At 48.8% G+C, this 25715-nt stretch overlaps 1 protein-coding gene across 1 annotated transcript; it reads right to left on the bottom strand.

The window, feature by feature from the left end:
• Positions 1-21305: 21305 nt before the first annotated feature.
• Positions 21306-23827, bottom strand: HES1 (hes family bHLH transcription factor 1). Its single transcript, XM_029213588.1, has 4 exons — positions 23454-23827; positions 23223-23318; positions 22889-22976; positions 21306-22230 (listed from the first exon to the last, which is right to left on the bottom strand). Exons 1-4 carry the CDS (start codon positions 23559-23561, stop codon positions 21680-21682), a joined length of 843 nt encoding a protein of 280 aa, XP_029069421.1. The 5' UTR covers positions 23562-23827; the 3' UTR covers positions 21306-21679.
• Between the last annotated feature and the right edge of the window lie 1888 nt (positions 23828-25715).

Raw genomic sequence — 25715 nt, forward strand, 5'->3', positions numbered from 1 at the left:
ACCACATTGAAAGAAAGGATAGGGATCCTGATGCATTTTAGGATCAAGAGGACAGCTCTCTCACTTCCTCTTGTCCTCCTCCGGTTTCTTCCTGTTGGAATGTAGCTACTGCATCCTATTCATGAATAGTGGAGTTTTCCATCCTGGAAGATATTGTCAGAGGGGAGATGATGGTTATTCCAAAGTGAAGGGGATTCCCACATGGGATGGAGGTGGGACCAGAAGACCCCCAAATCCCCTTTCAGTTCTAAGGCCCTGGGGACCAGTCCTTCAATCCTATCCCAGGGGTCCACTTGTGGTTCAGAAGCATTTGGTGCAAGTCTCAAGAAATCAGACTTAGATATTTACCCCTCCTCCCACCCAGATGATCCAGTAGCCGGTATGGAAGCTTTGTGGGAACAGCAGTCCATTGTAAGTTTGTTGGGCCAGATTGTGGAGGATGCTGGACTCGATGCGGTTAAAACAAAGTAGACAAACAAACGAAAACTCTTCTCTTCTTCTAGTGGTGTCTCTTCAGGGAGACCATGACTCTGGGCTCCTAGGTTTTAGAAGTATGTCTTTTTTGAAAATTAAGCTTTATTGAGGGATTCTCGACATAAAATAAACTCATATTAAAAGTGTACAATTTGGTTCATATCAGTACTATTTACAATAGCCAAGACATGGAAACAACTTAAATGTCCATCAACAGATGAATGGATAAAGAAGATGTGGTACATAAAAAAGAGTGAGATAATGCCATTTGCAGCAACATGGATGGACCTAGAGATTATCACACTAAGTGAAGTAAGTCAGACAGAGAAAGACAAATATCATATGATATCCCTTATATGTGGCATCTAAAATGTGACACAAATGAACTTATCTATGAAACAGAAACAGACTCACAGACATAGAAAACAAACTTATGGTTACCAAAGGGGAAGGTGGGGGAGGGATAAGTTAGGAGTTTGGGATTCACAGATACACACTACTATATATAAAATAGATAAGCAACAAGGACCTACTGTATAGCACAGGGAACTATACTTAATATCTTATAATAACCTATAATGGAAAAGAATATGAAAAAGAACATATATATATGTTTCCTATCATATAATCACTTCGCTATACACTTGAAACTAACATGACGTTGTAAATTAACTATACTTCAATTTAAAAAATGTATGTAAAAAAGTGTACAATTTGGTAAGCTCTGACACATGTGTACACTCGGGAAACCATCGCCACAATCAAGATAGTGAATATATCCATCACCCTCAAAAGTTTCCCCTTCTCCCTTTGTGATCCCTCTCTGTCCTCTCCAGCACCCTCTCTGCCCCTCTCCCCCAGTCTCTAGGCAGTTATTGATTTGCCTATGCCCCTATGGATTAGTTTGCATTTTGTAGATTTTATATAAGTGGAATCATAGGGGACACACTCTTCTTTTTCTGACTTCTCTCACTCAGCATAACTATTCTGAGATTCATCCATGTTGTTGCATAGGTCAACACGTTTTCCCATTTTCTTGCTGTTGTATGGATATACTACAATTTGTTTATCCATTCACCTATCGATAGACATTTGTATTGTTTTCAGTTTTTGGTTGTTACAGATAAAGCTGCCTTGAATATTTATGGATAAGTCTTTGTAAGGGCATATGCTTTCCTATCTCTTGGTAAATACCTGGAAGTGGAATGGCTGGATCATATGTTAGGCATAGGTTTAAGTTTTTGAAAACCTGTTTTCCAAAGTGGGTGTACCATTTTACATTCTCTCCAGTGGTGTGTGCGTTCTGGTTACTCCACATCCTTTCCAACACCTAATACAGTCAGCCTTTTTAGTTTTTGACTGGTCTTAGTGGGTGTGTCATGGAGGCATATCTCACTGTGATTTTAATTAGCATTTCCCTGATGACTAAGAATGTACATCTTTTCATGTGTTTGTTTGCCATCCATATTCTTTTTGGATGAAGAATCTAACTCTTTTACCCATTTTGTAATTGGTTTGTTTGTTCTTATTATTGAGTTTTGAAAGTTCTTTATATAATCTGGATACAGTTCTCTTATCAAATCTGTGATTTGCAAATATTTTTTCCAAATTCTTTTTTCTCTTTTTCACCAGTGTTTTTCTTTTTTAATTTCTCAAAACAGTGTCTTTTGAAGGGACATTCTTAATTTTGGTGAAGTCTAATTTATTAATTTTTTGCAATGTACTATGCTTTTTTGTGTTGTATCTAAGGGATCTTTGCCTAACCCTGGGCCACAGGATTTTCTCCTATATTTCTTCTAGAAATTTTATAGTTTCAGGTTTTATATTTAGACTAAGATCTGTTTTGGGTTCTTTCTTCAATGTGACGTGAAGTATAGATCAAAGGTCTTTTTTTGTTTGTTTTTTGCATTGTTCATCCAAATGTTCCAGCACAACTTGTTGAATAGATCAACATTTCCTCATTAAATTGTTTTCGCCTGTCTGTCAAAAGTCAGTTGACTATATATGTGGGGTCTACTTCTGGATTCTCTGTTCCATTGACCTATTTGCTCATTGCTACACAAATATCATATTGTCTTGATTACTGTAGCATTCAAATAAGTCTCGAAATCAGATACTATAATCCTCCAACTTTGTTCTTTTTCAAAAGTCTTTGGCTAATTCTAGTTCCTTTGCATCTTCAAACTGGACATAAATAGCCTACTGTGGGACACATAGAAGTGAATCTAAACTTCTTTAAACTGCACTTGTTGTCAGTTCCTTAGGAAAGAGGATTCAGAGATAGATACCAGCACTCATTAATTATACCTTCATTTAGAAGTATAGTATATACGTATCTTGAAAGATAAGTGTTTAAGTAACTTGAAAGCAAAGAAGAGAGGGAGGAGGAAAGACAAGCTTCATGGAAGAGATGAAATTTAATGATATAATTTTGATAAGTAAGGTGTAGATAACTTGAGTTAGCACCTAGAGAGAATAATATAAAGCGTGCTCATCACAAAGCCCAATTAGATTATAAGAAAAGGTGCATGAAGAAAGTGGCTTGTCTTCATATTGTAGAGGATCTTGAAATGGAAGTTGAGGAGTTTGTGCTTAATTCTCTAGGCAATGAAGAGCCATGAAGATTTTTTTCTCTGAGACAGGGTTTTTTTAGAGGGAGAGGGTTGTTATGGCAGTTGAGCTGACTGCACTAACTGAAGCATTTCATGCTCACATCCTTATACAGATTCACTCACATCTCACCTGCTTGCTACCAGAGTCACAAGGGAGGGAGGGCTAGGACTTGTGGGAGAGGTTGATTGGCAGCAGGGCTTTGATTTCAATGGAATGTTTTCATGGGCATCGCCTTTCCCTTCCTGGATCGGGGGATGAGTGGAGTTTCCTTGGGAGTGTTTTTCTTGGATACATTCATTGGGTTTCAACTAAAAACACAGGATATTGGTATGGATCTTCACAGTTTAGGTTGAATTGCAGTCCACCCCCAAAACTTCCTTGAGGTTATGTTTTATCCAGCCCTTCTCACTGTTCAAATGCCTACCAAACAGATTTATAGAATGCCAAAGCTGGAAAGGGCCTCCGAGAACATCTGAACCGTCCTTATCCTCTTACTCCCTCTGTTCTGTGAAGAAATGAAAGTGAGACGGTAACTCAATTCCAATAACATGAATCTGATCACACTGTTTACCTCTATAAAACCCTTCAACGCAGCCTAAGACCTTTAGCTAGGGTGACCTGACATCCTGATTTGCCCAGAATGGTCCTAGATCTTGTTTGTTGCCCTGGTGCAGTTATTCATAGCGACCCTTTTCACTCGCCAAAGTGAACCAGTTTGAATGATAAATTAAACGGTCCTCCTAAGTAATGCTTTCCAACATACAGATGCTGATGTGGAGACAGGCAGTCTCAGAGTTACTGTGGGGGTTTTGTACACCCGTCATGTTTATATAGTCTCTCAACCAGCAGAGAGATGAGTAAGATTATTACACTTTAAGGGTCCAAGAAGAATGTTGAAGTTCAGTATAGGAATCACTTGAAAGTATTGAGACACAATGACCAGCCCTCCTATCCAGCCTCCAGCTTCCCCGCTCATCTCCTAGTGCCCTGCCTCCCTCCTGTGGTCCAGCTCCGGGGAGGGACGATTCGTGGGTGTCATGACTGTTCCATGCTGGTTCAGGGCTCTGTGCTTTTGAACATGTTTTCCCTCTGCTGGAAGATATCTGCCACCAGCCCCTGCCCCTCTTGTCCAACTGATGAAATCCCACCTTTCCTGCAATGCTCAGAACCTCCACACCCCTGTCTCCCCAGCACAACCACCCCTCCCCAGGGGAGAACCAAACTCTCTGTTCTGAGCCTTCCCGTGCCCTGCATTCTCTTCTGTCCTGGTGGCCCTTATCACTCTGTGTGGCTGTATTTGTTTACATGGTTGTCTCTCTCCTCGACTGTGAACAACTTGAGGGCATGGTGACTGGCACAGGGAGGGGACACAGGCAGTATGTGCCAAGCTCATTCATTCAATACATATTTATTGAGCATTAACTTTATTCCAAGCACTACTTTGCACGAGATCCAGTAGTGCACACACGACGTCCCCAGCCCCCGCACTCCAACCCCGTCTGGGAATGGGTGTGGTGCGAAGGGAGCACGGGGGCTGACCTGTGCACCGTGCATGTGTCTGTGCGCACATGCGTCTATGTGGCTCAAGGAGGTTTCCTGGAACCTTGGGCTCTTCTCAGGAAGCCAAAACACTTCAGGACAGGTCAGTCTTTTTCCATGCAGCTTCTTTACGAATTAAGCTGCGTTAAGTCTCTGATCTATTTTAAAACAGAGAAAGGGAAGTCTGTAGAGACAAAGATAACTTTCTCAAGGTCACTGAGTTGTGTGGTTGGTCCCCAGGGAGAGAAGCCTTGTGCCTTGGACCTGGCTTAGCCCTGGGTGAGGGGTGGCGGTGGGCATGGCCTGCCAGTTCCCCTGGGAGGTAGAGGCTCCCCAGGCCGGCCGGGCCAGCGTCTGTGAGGCAGGCTGTGTGGGTGCCTGTCTCCAGACAGGAGCCCATCCCAAGAGCTGGTCCAAGGCCACAGAGGCTGAGCAGAAGCCCGTGTGCTGTTTCTGGTGAGGAGGGCTCCGTTCTCAGTGGTACCATTCCTGGAGTCGGGGGAAGACTTAGAGCTGGGGCTGAAGTACATACCAGGTCCCAAGGAGCTTGGCAAATGATAACACAAACCACTGAAGCAAAAGAAGACAGAGAGGGAGAGGGGTGTGGGGCAGGAGAAGTGAGGAAAGTGAGAGAGATTGAGATGCAGAGATTCTTAGGCTGTGGCAAGGGACCAGAGGCTAACATTTTGCTCTCAGAATACCGTAAATCACTCTCATTCTCACTCCCTCTCCCTCTCTCTCTCTCCACACCCACCCTCCCACTCTCATCGCCATTCATTTCTTTCTGAAACAGCTCTCCTCACCCCAGCTCAGAGATTTTTTTTTCTTCTCTCATTCGGAAGTTACGGCAACTTTGGGCAGCGCTGGGTCCCTGGTTCAACACTCCCCCTTTCAGCCTTCACCACCTCCTTACTTACATGCGGGAACACTCTTCAGGAGCAAGAAAAATGAGATGGGACTCCCACAGGACAGAAGGAAAGGTGATGGCTCCCCTCAAGGAGATGTCAGTCTCCGGGTGGGGTGGGACCCAGGCCCGTCCCTTGGTCCATGGAGCGGGGAGAGGGGCTCGCCCTGGTGCCCTTGAGGTAGGTGTCCTCCAGCTCTGAGTCTCAACTAGATTCCACAACAGCCCCTCCCAGCTCAAAGAAATAGAAGCCACAGGGAGGGGAGAGCAGGTGACTTGGAGGTGGCAGAGAAATGCCAGCTGCTGTCAGGTAACCTGAACCCCGAAACCTAGTTACTCAGCTACCGTCAGGCCTCACCAGGGGCCTCACTCCATCGGATGTCCCTCCCCCAGCACAGCTTCCTAACTCAGCTTTAACCTTCTGCTGGGGGGCCAGTGCCCTCTCCTTGAGGCTTGTCACACCCACACTCGCCCTTCCACTTCTTGGGGTCACTTGCCTCCTCTCTGGGCCCATCAACAAACCCCAATATCCTCAAGCATAAGGAGGCCAAAGGGCCTGAAACGGTTGTAACGAGAGGGAGGAGAACTGGAGAGGGAGGAGTGGGGCAGGAGGAGGGAGTGGCCGTTTCATTTTGAAACGCTGAGCCTTTCAAAGTGTAGTAGGACCCGGTTAACAGGAACTCCCCTCACCCTCCAGGGAATCTGGCGAGAATCCAGGAAACGGATGGCTGCTGCCTCATGACCCACGCACAGGGTGGCAGGGCCCTCCCTGGAGCTCAGGAGCCCGACATCAGGTTCCTGGGACCAGCCTGACTGTGCAGGACAGCCCAGTCTCCCTGCCGTCTCTTCTTCCCTTTCCACTTGGAAGTTCACCCCAGAGTGGGGCTGGGAGAGAGAGGGGTACCTGATGTAGTGCCCACTACATAGTAAGGTGCTAAACGTAGCTGTTGAATGATTGAATGAAACATGAACCAAACAGAGCGGGGTAGAGGGAAACAAACGAGGCAGAAATAGGAGTGGGCAGAGATCCGGGACGAGGGTGGAGAAAAGAGCAATTGAAAGGGGCTCTGTGTCTGGGGGCAGATAATGTAGACTTGCAACTCATGGAACACAGCCATCTAACTGCAACATCTGGCATAAATACTTCCACAGTCCACACTGTCCACATGTATTGACCCTCATCCAGGGGGGCAGGCCTACTGGGAGGACTCCTGGAACCATATGATCCAATGTTCCCATTTTACAGATAAAGAAACTGGAGTTAAATGAGGGCAAGTGACATTGCCGAGGTCTCCAGGTCAGGCTCTGGCTTCACCTGGCCCCCTCCAGGGGATTTAAAGAGGCACCTTTCCTGGACAAGAATTGATTGATGGCTGTGACTCATTAGCGCATGAAACCGGTCAGACCTGGCCTTTCTCTGCCCTCCCTCTGGAAACCACACCCAGCCCTGGGACTTCTAACCTCTTCACTTCTCCCTCTGCTCTCAACTTCCAAACTGGCTGGCATGCCAGCCTTTCAAAAAAGAAGCTCTCATTTTGTTTGAATCACCTTAGGGGCCCCCCTTTGGAAAATATTTTATTTATACCTCAATTCTCCAGAGATGGAGAGACTAGTGTCTCATTCATCTGTCTCTCCACAGTGACACAGTGCGCGCACATAGTAGGTGCTGAGTAAGAGTTTAATGTTGGGAGGAAATACGAAAATTGGAGACCAGAACTCGAGGCAGCCTGGGGAGCCACAAGTTTTACGAGCTTTACTGGTGGATTTTCTTAGAAAAGCCCTGGACCCCATGGTCTGGCAAGGAGAAGTGCCATTATGTGCCTGTTAGACAAGCAAAAAGTACTATTAGACCTTCATTTATACTCAAATACATGCAAAGAACAGAAGTAGGCTCTCAAACCAAATTAGAATCAAGCCAAATCAAGTTGATAGACAAGATTTAGGGGACTCCAGCTGCAGCAGGCTTGTGAACCCCTGGCCTTTTAATATTACTTTCCAGGGATGTAAGCGCAAACTTCCTTCAATAGCAATTTATGACTCAATTCACATCCAGTCTATTTCTGGAGTTAATATCTCACATCCATAGTCAAGAGCAGTTGTGTGGACATGTGGGCATCATGTGAATTTTGGTTTTGATGGCTCTTTTGGAGTGGGGTCTGCAAAAATTACATATTCAGCTACTTAAATATTTCAACCAAGGGGAAAAAGAAAAACACGAGGAATGGCCTTCAACCGTACTTCAAAGATGGCAGCTCAGTTGTTCTTACAAGGTCAAAACCAAAGTCAAGGAAGATTTTAGAGATTCCCAGCCTGGACTTGTTATAGCTCATAGAGTTTCTTGCAATTTCAAGTGACGTCATAGGTGGTTCAAAGCACAATTAAATTTACTTTCGCTTAAATGTTTATATACACACACATCCCATGTGATTATGTACATTATCCTGATGATGTATATTTGCCATGTATCACGTTTGCTAGCAGTTGGCTTGTGGGATGAGAACTACCAAGAAATCAAGCAATACATAGGCAACTCGTATCCAAATGTTGCAGGTCACTGGAATTGCCTTTAAGAGAAAAAAAAAATCTTCACAAAATAAAAACTATCAAATAAGAAGAAAATAGAGAACACTCCTGTACAGAGAGAAAAATTACTATTAAAGGGGAATAATCAATGGAAACCAAAGCCTGAAAGCTTTCAGTGTTTTTACAACTGTTCATAGTGTTTAAGGATATTCTGGGAAATAAAATTACATGAGTTTCATTCCTTGCATAAGTCACTGGTGCAAGTGAGATGAAGTGGACCAAGTAGGACCTGGGTTTTAACTGTGTTATATGAGGGCAGTGGGAGCTATGGAAGATTTGGGGGGGGGGAAGGGAGAAGAGGGAGCTGTGTTTTAGCAGAAACATCAGTAGTCCAGTGGCAAGAGATTGGTGGAGATAGAGCAAAGGCAAAAAGCCCAATTCTGAGGATGTAGCAATAACTGATGTGCAAAATATTGAAGACAGTTGAGCTGGGGTAGATGTTGGGATAGATGTGGTGGTTTGAGAGGGAACTATCTAAGCTCCTGTGGATGATGATGGCAGGTAGGTGTGAGGGGAAGGGAGAAATGAAAGATAGCCCTGAGCCTGGTTATCTGGGAAGACGATTATCATTAGACCCTCCAATGCTGCTCTGGCCAGGATGGCAGCCACTGGCCACAGGTGTCTACTGAGCACTTGAAATGTGGCTGGTCTGAGTTGAGAATTGCTGTCAGCATAACACAGACACCTATGTCAAAGGCTTAGCTCCCCGAAACAGAATGTAAAATATCCCATTCATAATTTTGCACATGGATTACATGTTGAAGTAATATTTTGGATATATTGGGTTAAATAAAATATTAAAATTAATAATGTTTCTTTGTACTTTTAAAAAATGTGGCTACTAGAACATTTTAAATCGCACACGTGGCTCACATTTGATCTCTATGGGGCATTGCGGCTCCAGTGGTTTCCCATTGCTCTTAGGGTCGGACCCAAATTCCTCACTGAGACCATCAAAGCCCCATGTGACCTGCCAGCCTTTCTGAGGCTGAGTGAGGGCCCCACTCCCCTTGGTCAGCATGTTTCAAGCACACTGGCCTTGCTGTTGCCCTGGCACGCCGTTGCTCTTTCCTACTGCTGGAATTGCCCCCACCGTGGCCCTGCCTGTCATGTTTTCTCCTGAGATCTTAACTTGCTGGATCCTCCCACCCTTCACAGCTTTCTCCGGAGGACTCCTCCCTCCCCCACCAGCATGCTAGCTCATGCCCTATTTTATGTTCCTCAGAAGACTTCATCAGTTTAGAAATTACCTTGTTAATTTCTTTGTTTAATGTTTTATTGTCTCTCTCCTCCTGGCTACGACTTAAGTCCTGAGAAATCAGGGACCCCCATCTGCCTTATTCTCCTTTGTATCTCTAGGCTTGGCACATAATGGGTATACAATAAATGTTCGACAAATGAATGAATGGAGAAGTACAGAACCATGGAGAAGGGCTCCTGGCTAGACCGGGGTGGGGTGTTGGGATGACGGCTTTCAGCACTTTTCCTCCAATATGGTCCATATACCATGGCTGTCTCTAGACTGTGACCTCCTGAAGGCCTTCACGTCTGTTCATCACTGCATCCCCAGGGTTCCCAGTCCACCACCGTGTGCAAGGTGAAAGCCCAGAGGATTATCTATGGAATGCACACATGGATACAAAACCAAAGCTCACGCCATACACCCCACTTCTTCCCACAGGAAACAAAGGAATTGCATCCGTTTTCTTTGAATTAGCTTCTATCTCGAATATTTCAAGTGCTTTGCAAACTGGGAGAAGTTTTTAGTAATTGTATTCATGAAACAGCAGCAAATGACGCTGGTCCTCTTTGTGGCCCCGGGCACCACGGTCAGCCATTTACAAACCTTGCCCTGGCTGGCCAGAGGTGTCATTTTCGGACCTGCAAAATCTGGTTGGGCTTTTTGTTTTACTGGCCTTCCTGGCTTCAGGAGTCACCTCCTCAGTGAGGCCTTCCCTGATCATCCATCCCAAATTAGACCCCCAGCCAAACTTCTGTCCCTTTTATCACAGCACTGGATTTTAGTTTCTTCATAGTATTTATCATGAGCTGACGGTCTCTCCTTTATTTCTTTCTTTTCTTTTTCTTAACTGTCTTCTCCGCAGTGGGATACGTGCTCACTGAGAGCTGTGGCCTGCCTGTCCTGTTCACTGCAGAAACTCTGGTGCCTGGAAGAGCGCCTGGCACAAAGTAGGTGCTACACGAATCCCTGGTGAATGAATAGCCAGCTGCAATGAAGAGCTATTCTGTGGGCAGGTGACCCACTGGTGCCGTATGCCCCTGGCTTCCGGTATCGCATCCTGAGCTGCAGGTGACCTCAACAAACTGTCTCTTCTAAAGAAACCCCTCAGGTAATACATGCTCATTTTGATCTACCACAAAACCTGGATGCAAACGCCAGCAGTCACAGACAGGAAAGAAAAGCCCAAACAAACTATATCTGGAAATTCAGAAACTGCTTCGTGGCTCTGGGACATTTTGCTTACAGAGACTGTATTGATCTTGTTGCAAATAGCTGCCCTGTATTAGCAGCTGTTCTGGTGTGGCCACCCCCACGGCTGGTGCTTCGGAACCCCTTGTTACACCCTTAGGTGCTTTTACCCACTGGTTTCTCTGGGTCATGGTGTGATTCATTCACCTATTAAAGAATGACTCTCAAACCAGCCACACAAATATGATCTTCAAAATTGGATACTTCTCGGGCTTCCCTGGTGGCGCAGTGGTTGAGAGTCCGCCTGCCGATGCAGGGATCACGGGTTCGTGCCCCGGTCTGGGAGGATCCCGCATGCCGCGGAGCGGCTAGGCCTGTGAGCCATGGCCGCTGAGCCTGCCCGTCTGGAGCCTGTGCTCCGCAATGGGAGAGGCCACAACAGTGAGAGGCCCGCGTACCGCCAAAAAAAAAAAAAAAAAAATTGGATACTTTTCTTACTTCTTAAAGTTTAGGATTTATTTTCCCATTCTCTCTCTATAATTTTTGGTTCTGAAAAGTTCCTGGCAATTCATTGAGAATCATTAAGCTTTTTTTTTTTTTTTTTGTTCCACCCAGTTTATTTTTATATTTATTTATTTTTGACTGTGTTGGGTCTTCGTTTCTGTGCGAAGACTTTCTCTAGTTGTGGCAAGCGGGGGCCACTCTTCATCGCGGTGCGCGGGCCTCTCACTGTCGCGGCATCTCTTGCTGCGGAGCACAGGCTCCAGACGCGCAGGCTCAGTAGTTGTGGCTCACGGGCCCAGTTGCTCCACGGCATGTGGGATCCTCCCGGACCGGGGCACGAACCCGTGTCCCCTGCATCGGCAGGCGGACTCTCAACCACTGCGGCACCAGGGAAGCCCAGTTTGTTTATTTTTTTACTGCAGTATAGTTGATTTACATTATTGTGTTAGTTTCAAGTGTACAGCAAAGTGATTCGGTTATACATATATATTTATGTATATATCTATATTCTTTTTTTTGATTCTTTTCCATTGAGAATCATTAAGCTTTCCGTGTAAAAAAGACCTTGGCTTCGATTGCATTAGTTCTTCTGCCGCTCGATAGACAGGAAGATGGAAGGGACCTGCGCTTCTCGTGCCCTAAGAGATTCAGTTACACATCCAAGGCAGCAAAGCAGGAGGAGAACAGGTTTCTGTCACTCTCTAGCTGCCACCTCGGCCAAACCATTTCCTCTCTTTGAGACAAATTATCCACATTTGCTACGAGAATAACATTTTCAGTCCTACTTACCTACATGGATTGCTTTTGGTATCAAATGAGAGAGTGTTTGAGAAAGCATTTTGTGAGACTTAAAGTATTATTCAAATGTGAGTTGTTATTTTTATTAATATCCTCCTTCTTCTTATACTAGTAATGTGTAGCTTCCTGAAGGATTTCTGTATGGCAGGCACTGTGCCACATGCTGTGAGTAGAGAAAAAATATGTTGTTTTTGCCTCCAAAACTTGCACAGTCTGGGTTGGGAAGAGAGATAAAGAGACACTATAATCCAGTATTATCAGTGCTGTGTTGAATGCTCCAGGAGCGGGCAAGAGGGACAGGGAGGGGTCAGGATGGGTTTCTGGAAGCAGGTGAATTGAGCAAAGTCTTGAAGGATGCATATGTAGGAGGTCTCCGGATGGAGAGGTAGAAGAGTGATGCTTCCGGCGCAGGGACGGTGTGTGTAAAGGGATGGAGGGCTCATGGCACTGGTGCAGCTTTGCGTGCAGGGGAATCATGGATGGGATGCTGACTTCTTGTAGGGTATAAGGCAGGAGGGTAGGTCAGGAGCAAATCACGCGACTTTCTCCGGAGGTGGAGGCAATAGGAAGCCTTTGGGAGTTTTCTCTCGTGACGTGGTTGTTTGGCTATGTGACTGGAGTGTGCTTGATGGGTTGGAGGGAGGCAAGACTGAAGGAGGTGAAAGCAAAAACCTCGAAGCTCCTGCACAAAGGCAATGACAAAGGGGGCTGAGATTCAAACAACAGGGAAGCCTGATGGTTCCTGGTGTCTTGTGGGATGCAGGGAGGAGATCGGTGATGGGGTTGAGGAAGACGCATTAAGCCTGGGAAGACAGGGGTAGGACACCTCGCAGAGTTGGGGACCTATTGACTTTCATGTGGAGATGGCCCGGGGGTGGCTAGGTCCACGGTCTGGAGCTCAGGACAGAATTTGGGATTGAAGATACCAGATTTGGTGGTGGTCTTCATGCAGACGCCAGTCACTGTGGTGGGTGACGAGTGACAAAAGGAAAAGGACACAGATAGACTTTTCAGGGACAGCAACCTTAATGCGTAGGTCGTGGGGAAAAAATCCCATGATAGATGTTGAGAAGTCACCAGAGAGGTTGGAGGAAGTCAGGAAAAAGAGGCGTCAGGGGGGCTAAGGAAGGAGAGAATGTCCAGGATGGAGTCTGCACATGGTCAGAACCTCACAAATGTCGACAGAGGAAAGAACAAAAGAGGGACCATCTGATTTGTTCAGAGAGGGAGGGGCATTCAGAAGTCTGGCTGCAGGGATAACAGTGAGAGAGAAGTGAGGCAGGGGAGGCTACGAGCTAGAACTAGAGTCTAGGGTCCTTGGTGAGAACGGAGGAGGGCAGTCACACGTGGAGAGAGGAGTGCAGGGTGGCAGAAGCTGGCTCTGAAAGATGGTAGAAAAATAAATGTTTTTATATGCTGAGGAAAAAGTAAAAAATATAAAGGAGGTTGCAAATTCAGGAATAAGAGCTGGTGTTTTGTGGGCCACGTCCCTGATGAAGGGGAAAGGCATCCAGAGTGCAGTCCCTGAGAAAGAAGGGAAGGATGGAGCCAGGTGGAGATAAGCTTAAGGGGAGGAGGCAGGACCAGTCAGAAGGAGACCAGCAGTGGGAGAGCTGGATGACACCAGACTTTTCCCGGTGGAAGGAAAAGCCCTGTCTGGGCAAGGGTGTTGGGGGGGGGGATTGCACTGGGAATAGGTCCTCACTCTGCAGCCCTGGGACCCGCACCCCTCATTCCCCTACCCTGCTTCCTACCCTACTCACACGTGGAGTGGGCAAAATGCTGTGTCACCCAGCCAGTAGGCTCAAAAGAAAAGCAGAACCAGGCAGTGCAGGGGGGCGGGGGTGTTCATACCGAGGCTGCAGGTAGAGGGGCATTTATTTAAGAGAACAAGTTTCCAGAGAGAACAGTGGAAAGGCTGAGGAGGGACTCCCTCAGATGAGGGGCAGCACAGAGCAAGATCTGAACCCGTGGCTGGAGGCTGTACGCTGAACATGAAAACTTGGCTTTTAAAAAGTTAAGTTGAGGCGCTTCCCTGGTGGCGAAGTGGTTAAGAACCCCCCTGCCAATGCAGGGGACACGGGTTCGAGCCCTGGTCAGGGAAGATCCCACATGCCCCGGAGCAACTAAGACGGTGAGCCACAGCTACCGAGCCTGCGCTCTAGAGCCAGTGTGCCACAACTACTGAGCCCACGTGCCACAACTACTGAAGCCCGTGCACCTAGAGCCGTGCTCCACAACAAGAGAAGCCACCACAAAGAGAAGCCCGCGCACCGCTCGCAGCAACTAAAGCCTGCATGCAGCAATGAAGACCCAACACAGCCAAAAATAAATAAATTTATTTTAAAAATAATAATAAGTTGAATTCAACCCCCCATAGGTTAGAAACCAGTTGTTATGTCTCAAGATGATCAATTGTTTGAAATCCAACTTCTATTTTTAAACTAGCATATGCATGTAAATATGACTATAGCCTCAGGTCTTTGTATAGGAGCTGTGCGAATATTTGAGGCAAGAATGACATTTTAAGTTATCCTTTATGAACTGCTCCCAGCATTAAACTGTTTCAAAATGTCTCTTCTTTGGATGGATACTCCCTGGTTTGAACTTAAAATGAAATCTCAAGGAGATCACAGTGGTTTCCAAGTTCTCTAGATGATCATACATTATGCTCCTTTCCCATTGTGCCCTTCCCCAAACTCCAAAATAAGAAAACAAAAATAATCCAAACGAGTCTTTGGTTTCAGAGTTTTTTAGAGGCTTTCTCTCCTCTGTAAGGTATTAATGGGCAATTCCACAATTACTTTGTTATATAGAGTTTTAAGGGAAATATCTGCTTGATCCTTCAAGATTCTATTCGTATAAAAATAATCTTACGGGTCCTAATTACGGAACAGACACAGGAGAGAATAACTTATGTTCAAGAGTATTTGTTCTTCACAAATCTGGGGTACAGGAAGCCTTCCTTTATGGTTTGTATCTCATCCCTGACCCCAGATATCTATTGGGTATTCACTAAAATGAAGAAATGCCTCGAGTACTTTTACTTACTTTTACTCCTAAATGTCATATATGGTACTTGCTTCTGAAACTGATTTGACGTGGCATTTACCCTCTCCTGGCCCCCTTAAGGAATAATATTCCTGTTTTACATTTTGATGCCTTAGGGACAAATTTATGGCTTAGGGTAAAAGCTGATAGAAGAGAAACTACGTCACAGAAAACATCAAGGTTAGGGTGGTGGTCAACTGAAGTAATTTTTCTCTAGGCTGGAGGTTTTCTCAACTGGATTTATAAATTTCATGTCTCATATTGATGACTAAACTAGCAGAATTAGTCTAACATGAAAACAGATCACATTTGTGAATAACAAAATAGTAAACTACAAAGAATGTTCCTTAAATAACATCGCTATCATTGATACTTGCAATTCTAAAAAAAAAGAGAAGATTCATTGATCCCTGCTTCACTAAAGGCAAATTACAATTGGAAACATATCCAGACATAGAAAGAATAGCTGCAGTAAAGCCTTATTTTTTTTAATTTTTTTTGCGGTACACGGGCCTCTCACTGTTGTGGCCTCTCCCGTTGCGGAGCACAGGCTCTGGACGCGCAGGCTCAGCGGCCATGGCTCACGGGCCCAGCCGCTCCGCGGCATGTGGGATCTTCCCGGACCGGGGCACGAACCCATGTCCCCTTCATCGGCAGGCGGACTCTCAACCACTGCGCCACCAGGGAAGCCCAAGCCTTATTATTAATTTAGACTTCAATTATTTACTTGAGCTGCAAATCATGGCTGTTCTTATTCTTACTATAAAGATTTATAGTATAAATAATACCGAAGAGCTATGTTTAACCTGCTTAAGAGAATACAGTCTTTAAATGACTTTAGTGCATTAGTTTTATGAAAGCAAGCGCTTCTGTAAACTATGAATTCAGACTCACTACAAGTATTTGCCAAGTTTACTGTTCTTCCTCCTATTGGATATTTAAAATTCAGATTTTTCACTAATTCAGACTGACTTCACTAATTTCTTCTTGTTTAACCAGACTAATTCAGTAAGTTTAGTTACTTCAGTAAGTGTACTAGTGGAAAAACTCTAACCAGCTGGGGAAATATGTTTCCTAAATGGAGAGAGTCTGGTAATCAACAGACCACATTCTCTTTTCAGAAAAGAAGTGTGCAAGTGAAGGGGGGGTGGGGGAAAGTGCTTAGGGTGAAGAGGGAAAGTGATGGCATTTTTAACTCTTGCTATTCTGTTTTCCAAGTAATATAACAAGATATCACAGAGCGAAGGATAGGGTCTTAGAGGCAGATATTAGATACATCTATCCTGTCAGATGTAGTCTTCCTTTGATGGGTCACACAGTGAACACGATTCTCACTAACACAGCAGGTCTCCGAGAAAACATGCGGCCTATTTCCTTGCAACAATGCAAGTACGGGGTCCATGTGCTCCAGGTCTGTTTCAAAATCCCTAATTGCAGATGAAAATACTTGGATGTAAAATCATCCCAGGACCTTGGTTGAAAGCTTTTCAATGTGCCAGATATAGGTTCCTGTAGACACAGGTTCTTGTAGCCACATCACAAGTGTCAAGATGCAGAGGCACACGGAAGCACGCTGAGTAGATAATCACAGACTGGGGACTTGAGAAGGACTTCAGAGACTTCTGGTCTAAGCTTCTCACCTTGTCAGTGAGGAAACTGAAGACCAGAGACTTAAGAGGATTTGCTTAGCATCTCACAGGCAGTGGCCAGTTTGGAACCAGGATTCCCTGACTCCCAGTCCATTCCTTGACCATATCAAGGTGACTCTGTTCATTCGAAAGATATTAGTATTGTAAAACGATTAATCTTAAAATTAACCACTTGACACTAATTTTTCTTGGGTAGAATTTGACTAGTTATTTACTATACCAGCACTTTCTATAGTCACAAAAGTTTATACAAAAATTAATCACGATTTGGAGGCCGCAAAGGTTACCTGTTACAACGTGTCACCATCTTTTTGTACCACCAGTGTACACTACTCCTCTTTTATGGCACTTAACATAGAGTAATTAATTTTTGTTTTTAAACTAGTCTGTTGGGCCTACTAGACTGTGAGCTTTATAGCTACAGAGATCATGCCTTTCTTCTCCCTTTATTTCCATGGTACCTGGTTCAATAATTATTGAATGCATACATGAAATTCAGAACCTAGGGAAGAGGCAGTGGTGCTCTCACATGGGGCCCGGTGCAATTACAAGCAGCTCCTGAAATCACCGGGCAAAGGCCAGGGCTGGCTATCCCTTTTGGTGAACATGCCTCACTGTGGCTTAGGAATCATTAATAGCTGACATGCACTGGGGGCTTACATGCCAAGCTAAATGCTTTGCCTGCATTTATGCATTTCATCTTCACAACCCTATACCATACCACCCTGTGAGGTACAAATGACACGTACGGTACAAAGGAAGCACAGAGAAGATAAGTAATTTGCCTGGACTTACAACCTAAACAACCTGAAGCCAGATCATGTGCTTTTAACCTCTGGGCTCTTCTGCAGTCCAAGGACTGAAGCAGACAACCTTGGCTCTATGTTTTTGACCTCTGAGCCAATTCACATATTTGAAAATTTCAGTACTACCATGGCAAACTTCCTGAAATTCCCCCAAACTGGACTTACATATTTACCTCTCTCTGCGTTTTCCCTCACAGTTCCATTCCCATCTCTTCCTGTGGAACGCATCTGTCACCTCTCCGCTTCAGGTGCCAACTCTCTGAAGACCTTACCTGGTTTCCTCTCAAATCAGAAATCAATCTCTCTGTTCTTAGGTGCCCTTTGTTGAAACTTCTTTTCTGGCACGTCCCACATCAGGTCGGGGGTGAGTCACTTGGATGTTTGTCTGTCTCCCCAGCTAAACTGAGAGCTCTGGGAGGGCAGGGGCTGGGTGGGACTTAGTGTTATCTTTTTAGCGCTTGCAGGGGGTTTTACTGGACACTTAGTAGGTAATGGGTTTTCGAAGATGAGATTCCTTTTTTACGGAGTCGCGAGTTGCCGTCTGTTGGCTCTGTCTTTTTTGGGACGACGGTGTGCGCTGAGCCGCCCTTGCCCGACCGCTCCCCGCGCCGCCTCCATCCTCCGCCCCCCCCCCCCCCCCCCCCCCCCCTCCCCCCCCCCCCCGCCCCCGCCCAAGGCCTGGCCTGCCGCTTGGCAGGGCTCCGGCGGCCGCGACGGCCTGTGCTGCCCTGACACTGGCCTCGGCCCAGTTTCCCGGCTTCTAAATGCGGCCCGGAGCTACCGGGGGAACTGGAAAAACACTGGCAGGCGGCCCCACCCCCGGGCCCGGCGGGCCGGGCGGCCGCGTTTCTGCGGCTAAGGGCCTGCTGCTTGGGAGGCGCTGGGGCCCCGGGCGGGGAAGCGGGGGAGGCGGCCGGGCGCGGGCGGCTGCCTGCCTGTCAGCGGGAGCGGGCGCGGGCTCGTGTGTCAGCGGCTCCCTCCTCCCTCTCCCCCCGCCGCCGCCCGCCCGCCTGCCGGGCCTCCCGGCCTCCCGCCGCCGCCGCCGCCGCCCGCTCCCCCCGCGGCCTGGCAGGCTGCCGGCTGCACAGGCGGGGGTTCGCGCCGTTCTCACGACCTCTCAGGTTGCCTGAGCTCATCTGGGAGCTATTCATTTCCTGCCAGAAAGCAGCCGGGCCTGCTAAGCAAACCACCTTGGCTGCAGGGCCGCCGGGGCTGGCCCGGCGTGGCCGCCCCGGCCTGCTCCCCGCCCGGGCCGCGGGCCCTGGCGGCCTCCCTGGAACCCCTGGCGGCCCCGGCGGGCGCGCGGCGGGGGCAGCTCGGCCGCCCATCTGGTTGCACTTAGGAGCCGGGGAGGAAGCTAGCAGCGGGTTGTTACCGGCCAAGGGGTGTGGGAAAAGTTAATTGACTTTAATGACAGGTTTCCCGGGACGGCGGTGACGATGAGGGGGTCCAGCTTAACCCCTGGGTCCCCACTCCAGCAACACGTGGGGTGCAATGGGGCGCGCCTCCCAGCCGCGGCAATTCACCGCTTAGAGAAAGCGCCCGTCTAGACCCAGGAGAGCCCCCTTCTAGTTCAGCGCCTTTTCCGCTCCGGATGCTGCCGGGGACGGCGGGGGGCCGGAGCCCCGAGGGTCTCCATTGAGAGGCTAATGCACGCGGCAGCGAGGCCGGCGGCCAGCATCCGGACGTGGAGCTGGGAGCCGCGCCTGATCTCCAGGAGACATCGTCACCGCCCGGGGGCGGGGGAGAGGGGCTGCTGGGTGCGACCCGAGGCTGTGTAATTAGTTCAGGCCCGAAGGATCGGGTGGGGGCCAGATTGAAGCTTCTCCTCTCCCCCAACTAATTACTCCAGAAAGAGCCTGGGTGCAGGAGGGCACAAGGCCTTAGACAGAAACCCTCTCATTTTACGGACTTGGAAATGTTCCAGAGAAGGGAAATGACTCATCCAAAGTGACACAGTGAGTTTGGTGGCAGAGCTGACACAAGAGCCTGAAAATCCCCATTGGGGCCTAGGGTCTCCCCTTTCTTTCTGTATTGTACAGAAATGCCTCATCTACTAGTTTAAACCCAAATTCAGGAAAAAAAAAGACCATTTTCAAACTACTAATTATTTTCAAACTAACAAATGTTTACTTCTTTTCCTTAATCACTCCCCCCATATCTGTGTGCTTTTGATGATATTAATTAAAATCCACTTTTTTCAGTTGTCCCCCTTCAGCGCAGGAAAAGACAAAGAGATTTAGTTTTGAGTTGATTTAGTGATCTCACTGTGTGTGTGTGTCAATTTTTAAGAACATAAATGTACTTCTATAAAAATGAGACCCTGTTGTCTCCATTATTTCTGCTGGGACATTTCCAGCGGAGCCAGAGGACAGATTTACCAAGTGAAGCATTTGAGCTTGGAATGGGTGTCTTAAAAGAGCAATTGTTATTATGTTTGTGTTTAAACAAGAGAGAAACGGCAGAAAAATGATATGATAAAGAAGACTGTGTGTGTATGTGTGTGTATTTCTCTGGGGTGAAGGTGTGTTGGACTCCTTTCCCAGACACAAAATGATGCAAGTAGGAGCCAAAATTTTTCAAGTATCTTTTAAACCTCTCACTCTAGGTCTGAAACTGGGTGGAAGGTATTTGAGAAAACTGACTGCTGTCTGCTAGATCATTCCTGTGATAGAGCGGCTCTCCACACTGGCCTGTGGAAAAGGCCAGCTAGGTGGGGGAGAGGTAAAGCTTTTGAAACAAGACAGAAAATCGTTGGCTTTATCTTTGTTAGGAAGGCTTCAAAGATTGATCTCTCCCGCCTCATCCTTCTCCTCCCAGAAGCCCTTCCAAAAGAAGGGGGGTGAGAGGAGGCTGGCGGGAGGGGCCGGGCAGGGAGGACGACTGGCCGTCGGTGGGGGAGGAAGGCGCGTCCGCCAGACCCACAGCGCCGCTGATGTGTCTGGTCTCGCAGGGCTCGTGGTTTTCATTTCCCCAACACCTGGATGCAGTCAAACACCTGGCCAAATCTGACAAAATCTGACAAGCCTTTGTGATGGGATTTGGAAGAAATTCCCTGCAGATCCTGGCACAGTTTAAAGCTGTCCGCTTTGAGTTAGGACTTGTTAAGGAGGGTTATGTGAGCTGAAACCGGAGACAACCCTTTTGCTTCTATCTGGAGCCCACATCTTGCCTGGAAATGGGGCATGACCAAGCAAAGGGGTCGCTTGCTGTTTGTATTAAAAGGGGAAGATGGCCTGTGTGCTTGCCAGCAAGGCCCCCACATGCTTTCTCTATTAGAGCCAAGCGCAGAAACTTATCAAAAACATATGTCTGGTGTTAATCATCTGGACTCGGGCTCCACTTGGGAGTCTAACTAGCTGTTCCTTGGCAGAAGGAATCTGTTGACCTTCTCAGCTTGCTTGAAGAGGGTGCAGAGAGGCATTTCAAACTTTTAGATGCTGGTACAGAAAATGTCTAGCTGCACCTAAAGACTGACTAATTAAAGGAAGACTCCGACACTTGAAGGCTGGAGGCTGCAGCTATGAAGACTGTTTTTACTTGGGTGTTGGTGAGCTACCCCAGGGCAGTAGTGGTGCAGGAGCCACCCGTAAATGTGCAGTGGGCAATAGTACTGGATTGATGAACTTCATGAATTCAGCCCTGTTCCACCCTCCTCAGAAGGAGCCAGTATGAGTGCCAGGACTGAATGAACTACCCAATTGCAACTAGAAAAGTTTTTGAAATCCTTTAAGCGATTGACCACAAATTGATCAGGGAAGCCATATCAGATGGGTTCTCACAAATTAAATGGAATTTAGTTCAAGGAGGGTTGGTAGAAGGTTGGACAGATTTTTTAAAATGTTCTTTTAATAACAAAAGAGCCAATTCCTGAATTCTCAGATTACACGTAATTCAAATTCTGCTGAGGCCTTTTTTACATATTCTGAAATAATCAGTTCTAAGACATAAGAGCATTCACTCTTTTTTTTCTTTTATTATATTTTCTCAAATAAACTTCCCAAAAGGAAGATATTTTAAGAGCATTTTCAAACATCTTTGGCATCACATAAAAAAGAAATCTCGTGTAAAAAACGAAATGTCATCTGAACTTTTATAATACAAAGGCGCAATCCAATATGAACATATAAAATATATACAAATATAGTGCATGGTCAGTCACTTAATACAGCTCTCTACAAAAAAGTAACTTTAGAAATTAAAAAAAAAAAGTAACCACTTAATCACAAAAGTCCTCCCTTCTTTCCCAGCCTCCAAGTTCCTGTTTAGTGTCCCGAGGGAAGGGAGGTGGGTTGGGGAATTTAGGGGGAGGGGTGGCCTCAGCCCCTCAGTTCCGCCACGGCCTCCACATGGAGTCCGCCGTGAGCGAGGGGCCGCTGGAAGGCGACACCGCGTTGGGGCCCACGGAGGTCCCGCTGTTGCTGGTGTAGACTGGGATGACCGGGCCGCTGTGAGCGAAGGCCCCGTTGGGGATGAGGAAGGCAAACTGGCCGTCGGGAGCCGGCACCACCTGGAAGCCGCCGAACACCTTAGCCGCCTCTCCAGCCGGGCTGCCCAGCTTGCAGGGCGCGCCGCCGGGAGGGGGCGCCGCACCCCCGGGGATGGGCACGAGCGGCGGAGGCGGCGCGAACGGCGCGTGCTGCGGACCTCCGGGTCCCGGAGGGGGTGGCGGCGGCGCCTGTAAGGCGGGGTGCGGCTGCCCAGGGTAGGTCATGGCGTTGATCTGGGTCATGCAGTTGGCCAGGTGGCCGAGGAGCCGGGTGCGCACCTCGGTGTTAACGCCCTCACACGTGGACAGGAAGCGGGTCACCTCGTTCATGCACTCGCTGAAGCCGGCGCGGTACTTCCCCAGCACGCTCGGGTCTGTGCTTAGCGCGGCTGCGGGCCAGAAGGAGACAGACGGGTCACCGAACAGCCCTGGCCCCGAAGCCGCCGCCTCCGCCGTGGGAGGTCCCCGCCGCGCGCCTCCCTGACCACCCGCCCGCGGAACTGCCTCTTGGCTACCGGGCTGGGTTTAGAAAAACCATCCGCCTCTCCACACTAGCTTGGCGACCGAACCCGAGACGCTCCCTCTCCGTTCCCTGTCGCTCCATTTAAACCGATCTCAAGCCTCAGATTTGCCTCCTCCCCACCCTCTCGCGATGTGACCTTGGATAATACCCTTCCCCCCTTCTCCACCATCCGAGCCGTATTTCCCGTTCTGTAGTGGGGGAGGAGGGAGTGTTAAACCAGATGACCCCAGGCTCCACGCAGCTTAAAAACCGCCACGGTTCTAAGTCCTTTCGCTCCCACCCGCTTCCCCCACTGCCAAGCCGCCCGCAGCCCTTGCTGCTACAACCTCTCTCCCTCCCTTTCCGGAACAGTAACAACTTGGAGTTGTGGCTATAAATAAGCCCCAGACCGTGGGAACGCAAGAGTGAGCCAAGGCAGTAAAATGTAGCTGAATGCCTCTCACAACCACGGGCGGAAGTCTGGAAGAAATCACCGCGGGGAGAGAGGGACGCCCGCAGAGGGGGACGCGGCGAGCCGCCCTCACCCGTCATCTGCGCCCGCTGCAGGTTCCGGAGGTGCTTCACTGTCATTTCCAGAATGTCTGCCTTCTCCAGCTTAGAATGCCGTGAGCTCTGCACCCAAGAGGCAAGGGAGGAAAGTGAGAGCCCCGCCAGCGGCCTTGGAGTGCTGGGGGTCCCTCCCACCCCCGGCTGTGGTGGCGACATCCCTAAACCCCGGCTAGAGGGGCTCAGCCCTCCCGCCTCAGAGAATGCAGTGCAGGCGGAGAAGATCCCGCTGGCAAGGGGGTTTCACTCTTAGTACCTGAGAAATAGTATTTTGTTTTTTTATTAAAAAAAAAAGCAGAATTACCCACTTACATCTTTCTTAAGAGCATCCAAAATCAGTGTTTTCAGCTGGCTCAGACTTTCATTTATTCTTGCTCTTCGTCTTTTCTCCATGATAGGCTTTGATGACTGTAAAGAAAAAAAAAAAAGAGCGCTGAGTTCCCATGGGACCTGCCATTTCACCCCTCGATTTTAAGGGAGAAAGGAGCCCCCAACCCCATCTTAATCTCTTGGGGCTGCAAGAGATGCAGGTACTGCCCTTACCTTTCTGTGCTCAGATGCTGTCTTTGGTTTATCCGGTGTCGTGTTGACACTGGCTGGGGTAGCAGCCACCGGGGACGAGGAATTTTTCTCCATTATATCAGCTGGCATTTTCTTTTCTTTTTTTTTTTTAAATCCCTAGAGAATTTTATTTTTAGAGTTCTTCACACACACAAAAAAAATTGTTTTGTTTATGTCCCTTCTACTTGAGACTTTCGCAAAACTACTGAGCGAGTGCTGAGGGTTTATTACAATATCTTATGGCTACTTGGTGATCGGTAGCGCAATTCCAGGACCAAGGAGAGAGGTAGACGGGGGATTCCGCTGTTATCAGCACCAGCTCCGGATCCTGTGTGATCCCCAGGCCCTGGCGGCCTCTATATATATCTGGGACTGCACGCGAACGGCTCGTGTGAAACTTCCCAAACTTTCTTTCCCACAGTAACTTTTAGCCAATGGGAGGAGGAGACACGCGGCACCGCTCGTGGACCGCGCCCCCCCATTGGCCGCCAGGCACAAGGCCTGGCGGCCAATGGCGCGCGCCTGAGCCCGGGGCACCAGAGGCTACAACGTCAATCAAAAGGATTTTAACCCTTTGCTACTCTCCCTGCTGGGCTTTGCTTTAGAGAGGATTTTTCCACATTGGGTTTGCTCTAGTCTAGTTTTTGGGGGCTAGGGTCTTTGCTCCTTACTTCCGTTCATGTGTAACAGAGCTACTTTGACGCTAATAAGAAGTTCATTTGAAATATATTTTTAAAAAGGTTTAGAAGGGCAAGGATAAAAGGTTATAATTGCAGTGGTTAAAAGGGGGGAATTGTGTAAGGGTGTAAGTTACGGAAACATCCAAGTGATTTCCCGCTCAGACTCCGCACATTCGGGGGAGGAGAGGGGTGAAAGTCGACCATGCAGAAAACGGACCAAAAAAATTCCTTCTTGCATGCAAAAAAAGTGCCTCCATCTTACATTTGCAGGTTTTTCAGAGCAAGGTGGTTTTTGATCCCCGCCCTCCCCCCGACACACGCCCACCCCGGCCCGGCCCTCATTTCTCTTCTAGAGTTGGGGCTTTGGACCCCGCGCTTCCCCAGGAAACAATCAGAATAATTTCCAACTGAGCAGAAAGGAAATGGAATTTCAAATGAAAGATGAACAAGGGGGGCTTTGATGGCAATGCCTCAGGGACGCGCGCGCGTCCTCGCCACCCTTTCCCTTTCCACCCGCCGGCTCTCGATTCTGCCGCATGTTGAGGTGGCGAGCGGAGCGGCAGCCTCTCCCTCCTTCTCGCCCCGCGGGCGGCCGGGGCAGCCTCGGCACCCGGCGCGCGCGGGCCCTTTAAGAGCTACACCAGCCGAGCTGCAGTTTGACATCAGCCGGCCGGCAAGGGCGCGCCAGGAGCCGAAGCACGTGCCAGGATGTTTTATTGCCGCCGCGGCTGCGGCCCGACCGGGAGGATGTGTGTGTGCGTGCGTGTGTGAGTGTGTGTGCGCGCGCCCCGGGGGCAGGGAGGCGGGGGGCGGCGGCGGGCGGCGGAGCGCGGGGGCTGGTTCCTGGTCCCCGGGAGAAGCCAAGAAGGTAAATAGCAGCTGCTGTGCTAGAGCCTGGGAAAACCCCGCCCCCTGCGCCTTGGCCGGGGCTCATTGGCGCGCGCTGCGTGTGGGGTGTGTATGTGTGTGTGTGTGTGTGTGTCCCCGCGTGTGGTGTGTGTGTGTGTCCGGGCCCCCCTCCTCTGGCCCCCGCCGGGCCAGGAATCCGAGGGGGCGGCGGGAGCCGAGCCCCGGAGCTTACCACCCACCCACCCCCCCAACTCCGCCGGGCCAAGGTCAGCCCTTTCGGGCGGGGAGCGCACGCCCTGGGGTGGAGAGTGGGGAATTATTCCAACCCCCCACTCCACCCCTGATTTCGGGCTTGAGATTTTAACTCTGCCGAAAGCCTCACTAGCAACAGCCCGGGGGAGGGGTGGGGGCCTTCTTGTTTGCTCCCAGCCTCGGCCCTCCCTCCCACCGCGGGGCCTCCGGCGCCCGCCGCGGTCACGAGATGCCTGACCGCACTTAGGAAGCGGCCGGGTCAGCCTCCTGCCTCCGCTCGGCGGCTACGGTTAAAGCGGCTTCGCGCCGCACGCCCTTTCCCCGGGTCCAGGGCGGCCGGGCAGCTCCCCCTCGCTGCGCCCGGGAGGCCGCCGGCGGGCGGCCGGGAGGAGGCGGGCGGCGCGGGCGGCTGCGTGCTGCCGGTTGGCCGGGCCGCGCGCCGGGAGGAGCCGCCGCTGCCGGG

This window comes from Monodon monoceros, unplaced genomic scaffold (genome assembly GCF_005190385.1).
Source record: "Monodon monoceros isolate NGI ecotype Baffin Bay Population unplaced genomic scaffold, NGI_Narwhal_1 Super_Scaffold_11, whole genome shotgun sequence".
NCBI lineage: Eukaryota > Metazoa > Chordata > Mammalia > Artiodactyla > Monodontidae > Monodon > Monodon monoceros.

Excerpts from the sequence above, each read along its gene's own strand:
- HES1 (XM_029213588.1), bottom strand. The coding sequence starts at position 23,561 with ATGCCAGCTGATATAATGGAGAAAAATTCCTCGTCCCCGGTGGCTGCT. Across the intron at positions 23,319-23,453 it reads CAGCATCTGAGCACAGAAAG|TCATCAAAGCCTATCATGGA; the intron begins GTAAGGGCAGTA and ends TTTTCTTTACAG. Across the intron at positions 22,977-23,222 it reads TGGATGCTCTTAAGAAAGAT|AGCTCACGGCATTCTAAGCT; the intron begins GTAAGTGGGTAA and ends TCTTGGGTGCAG.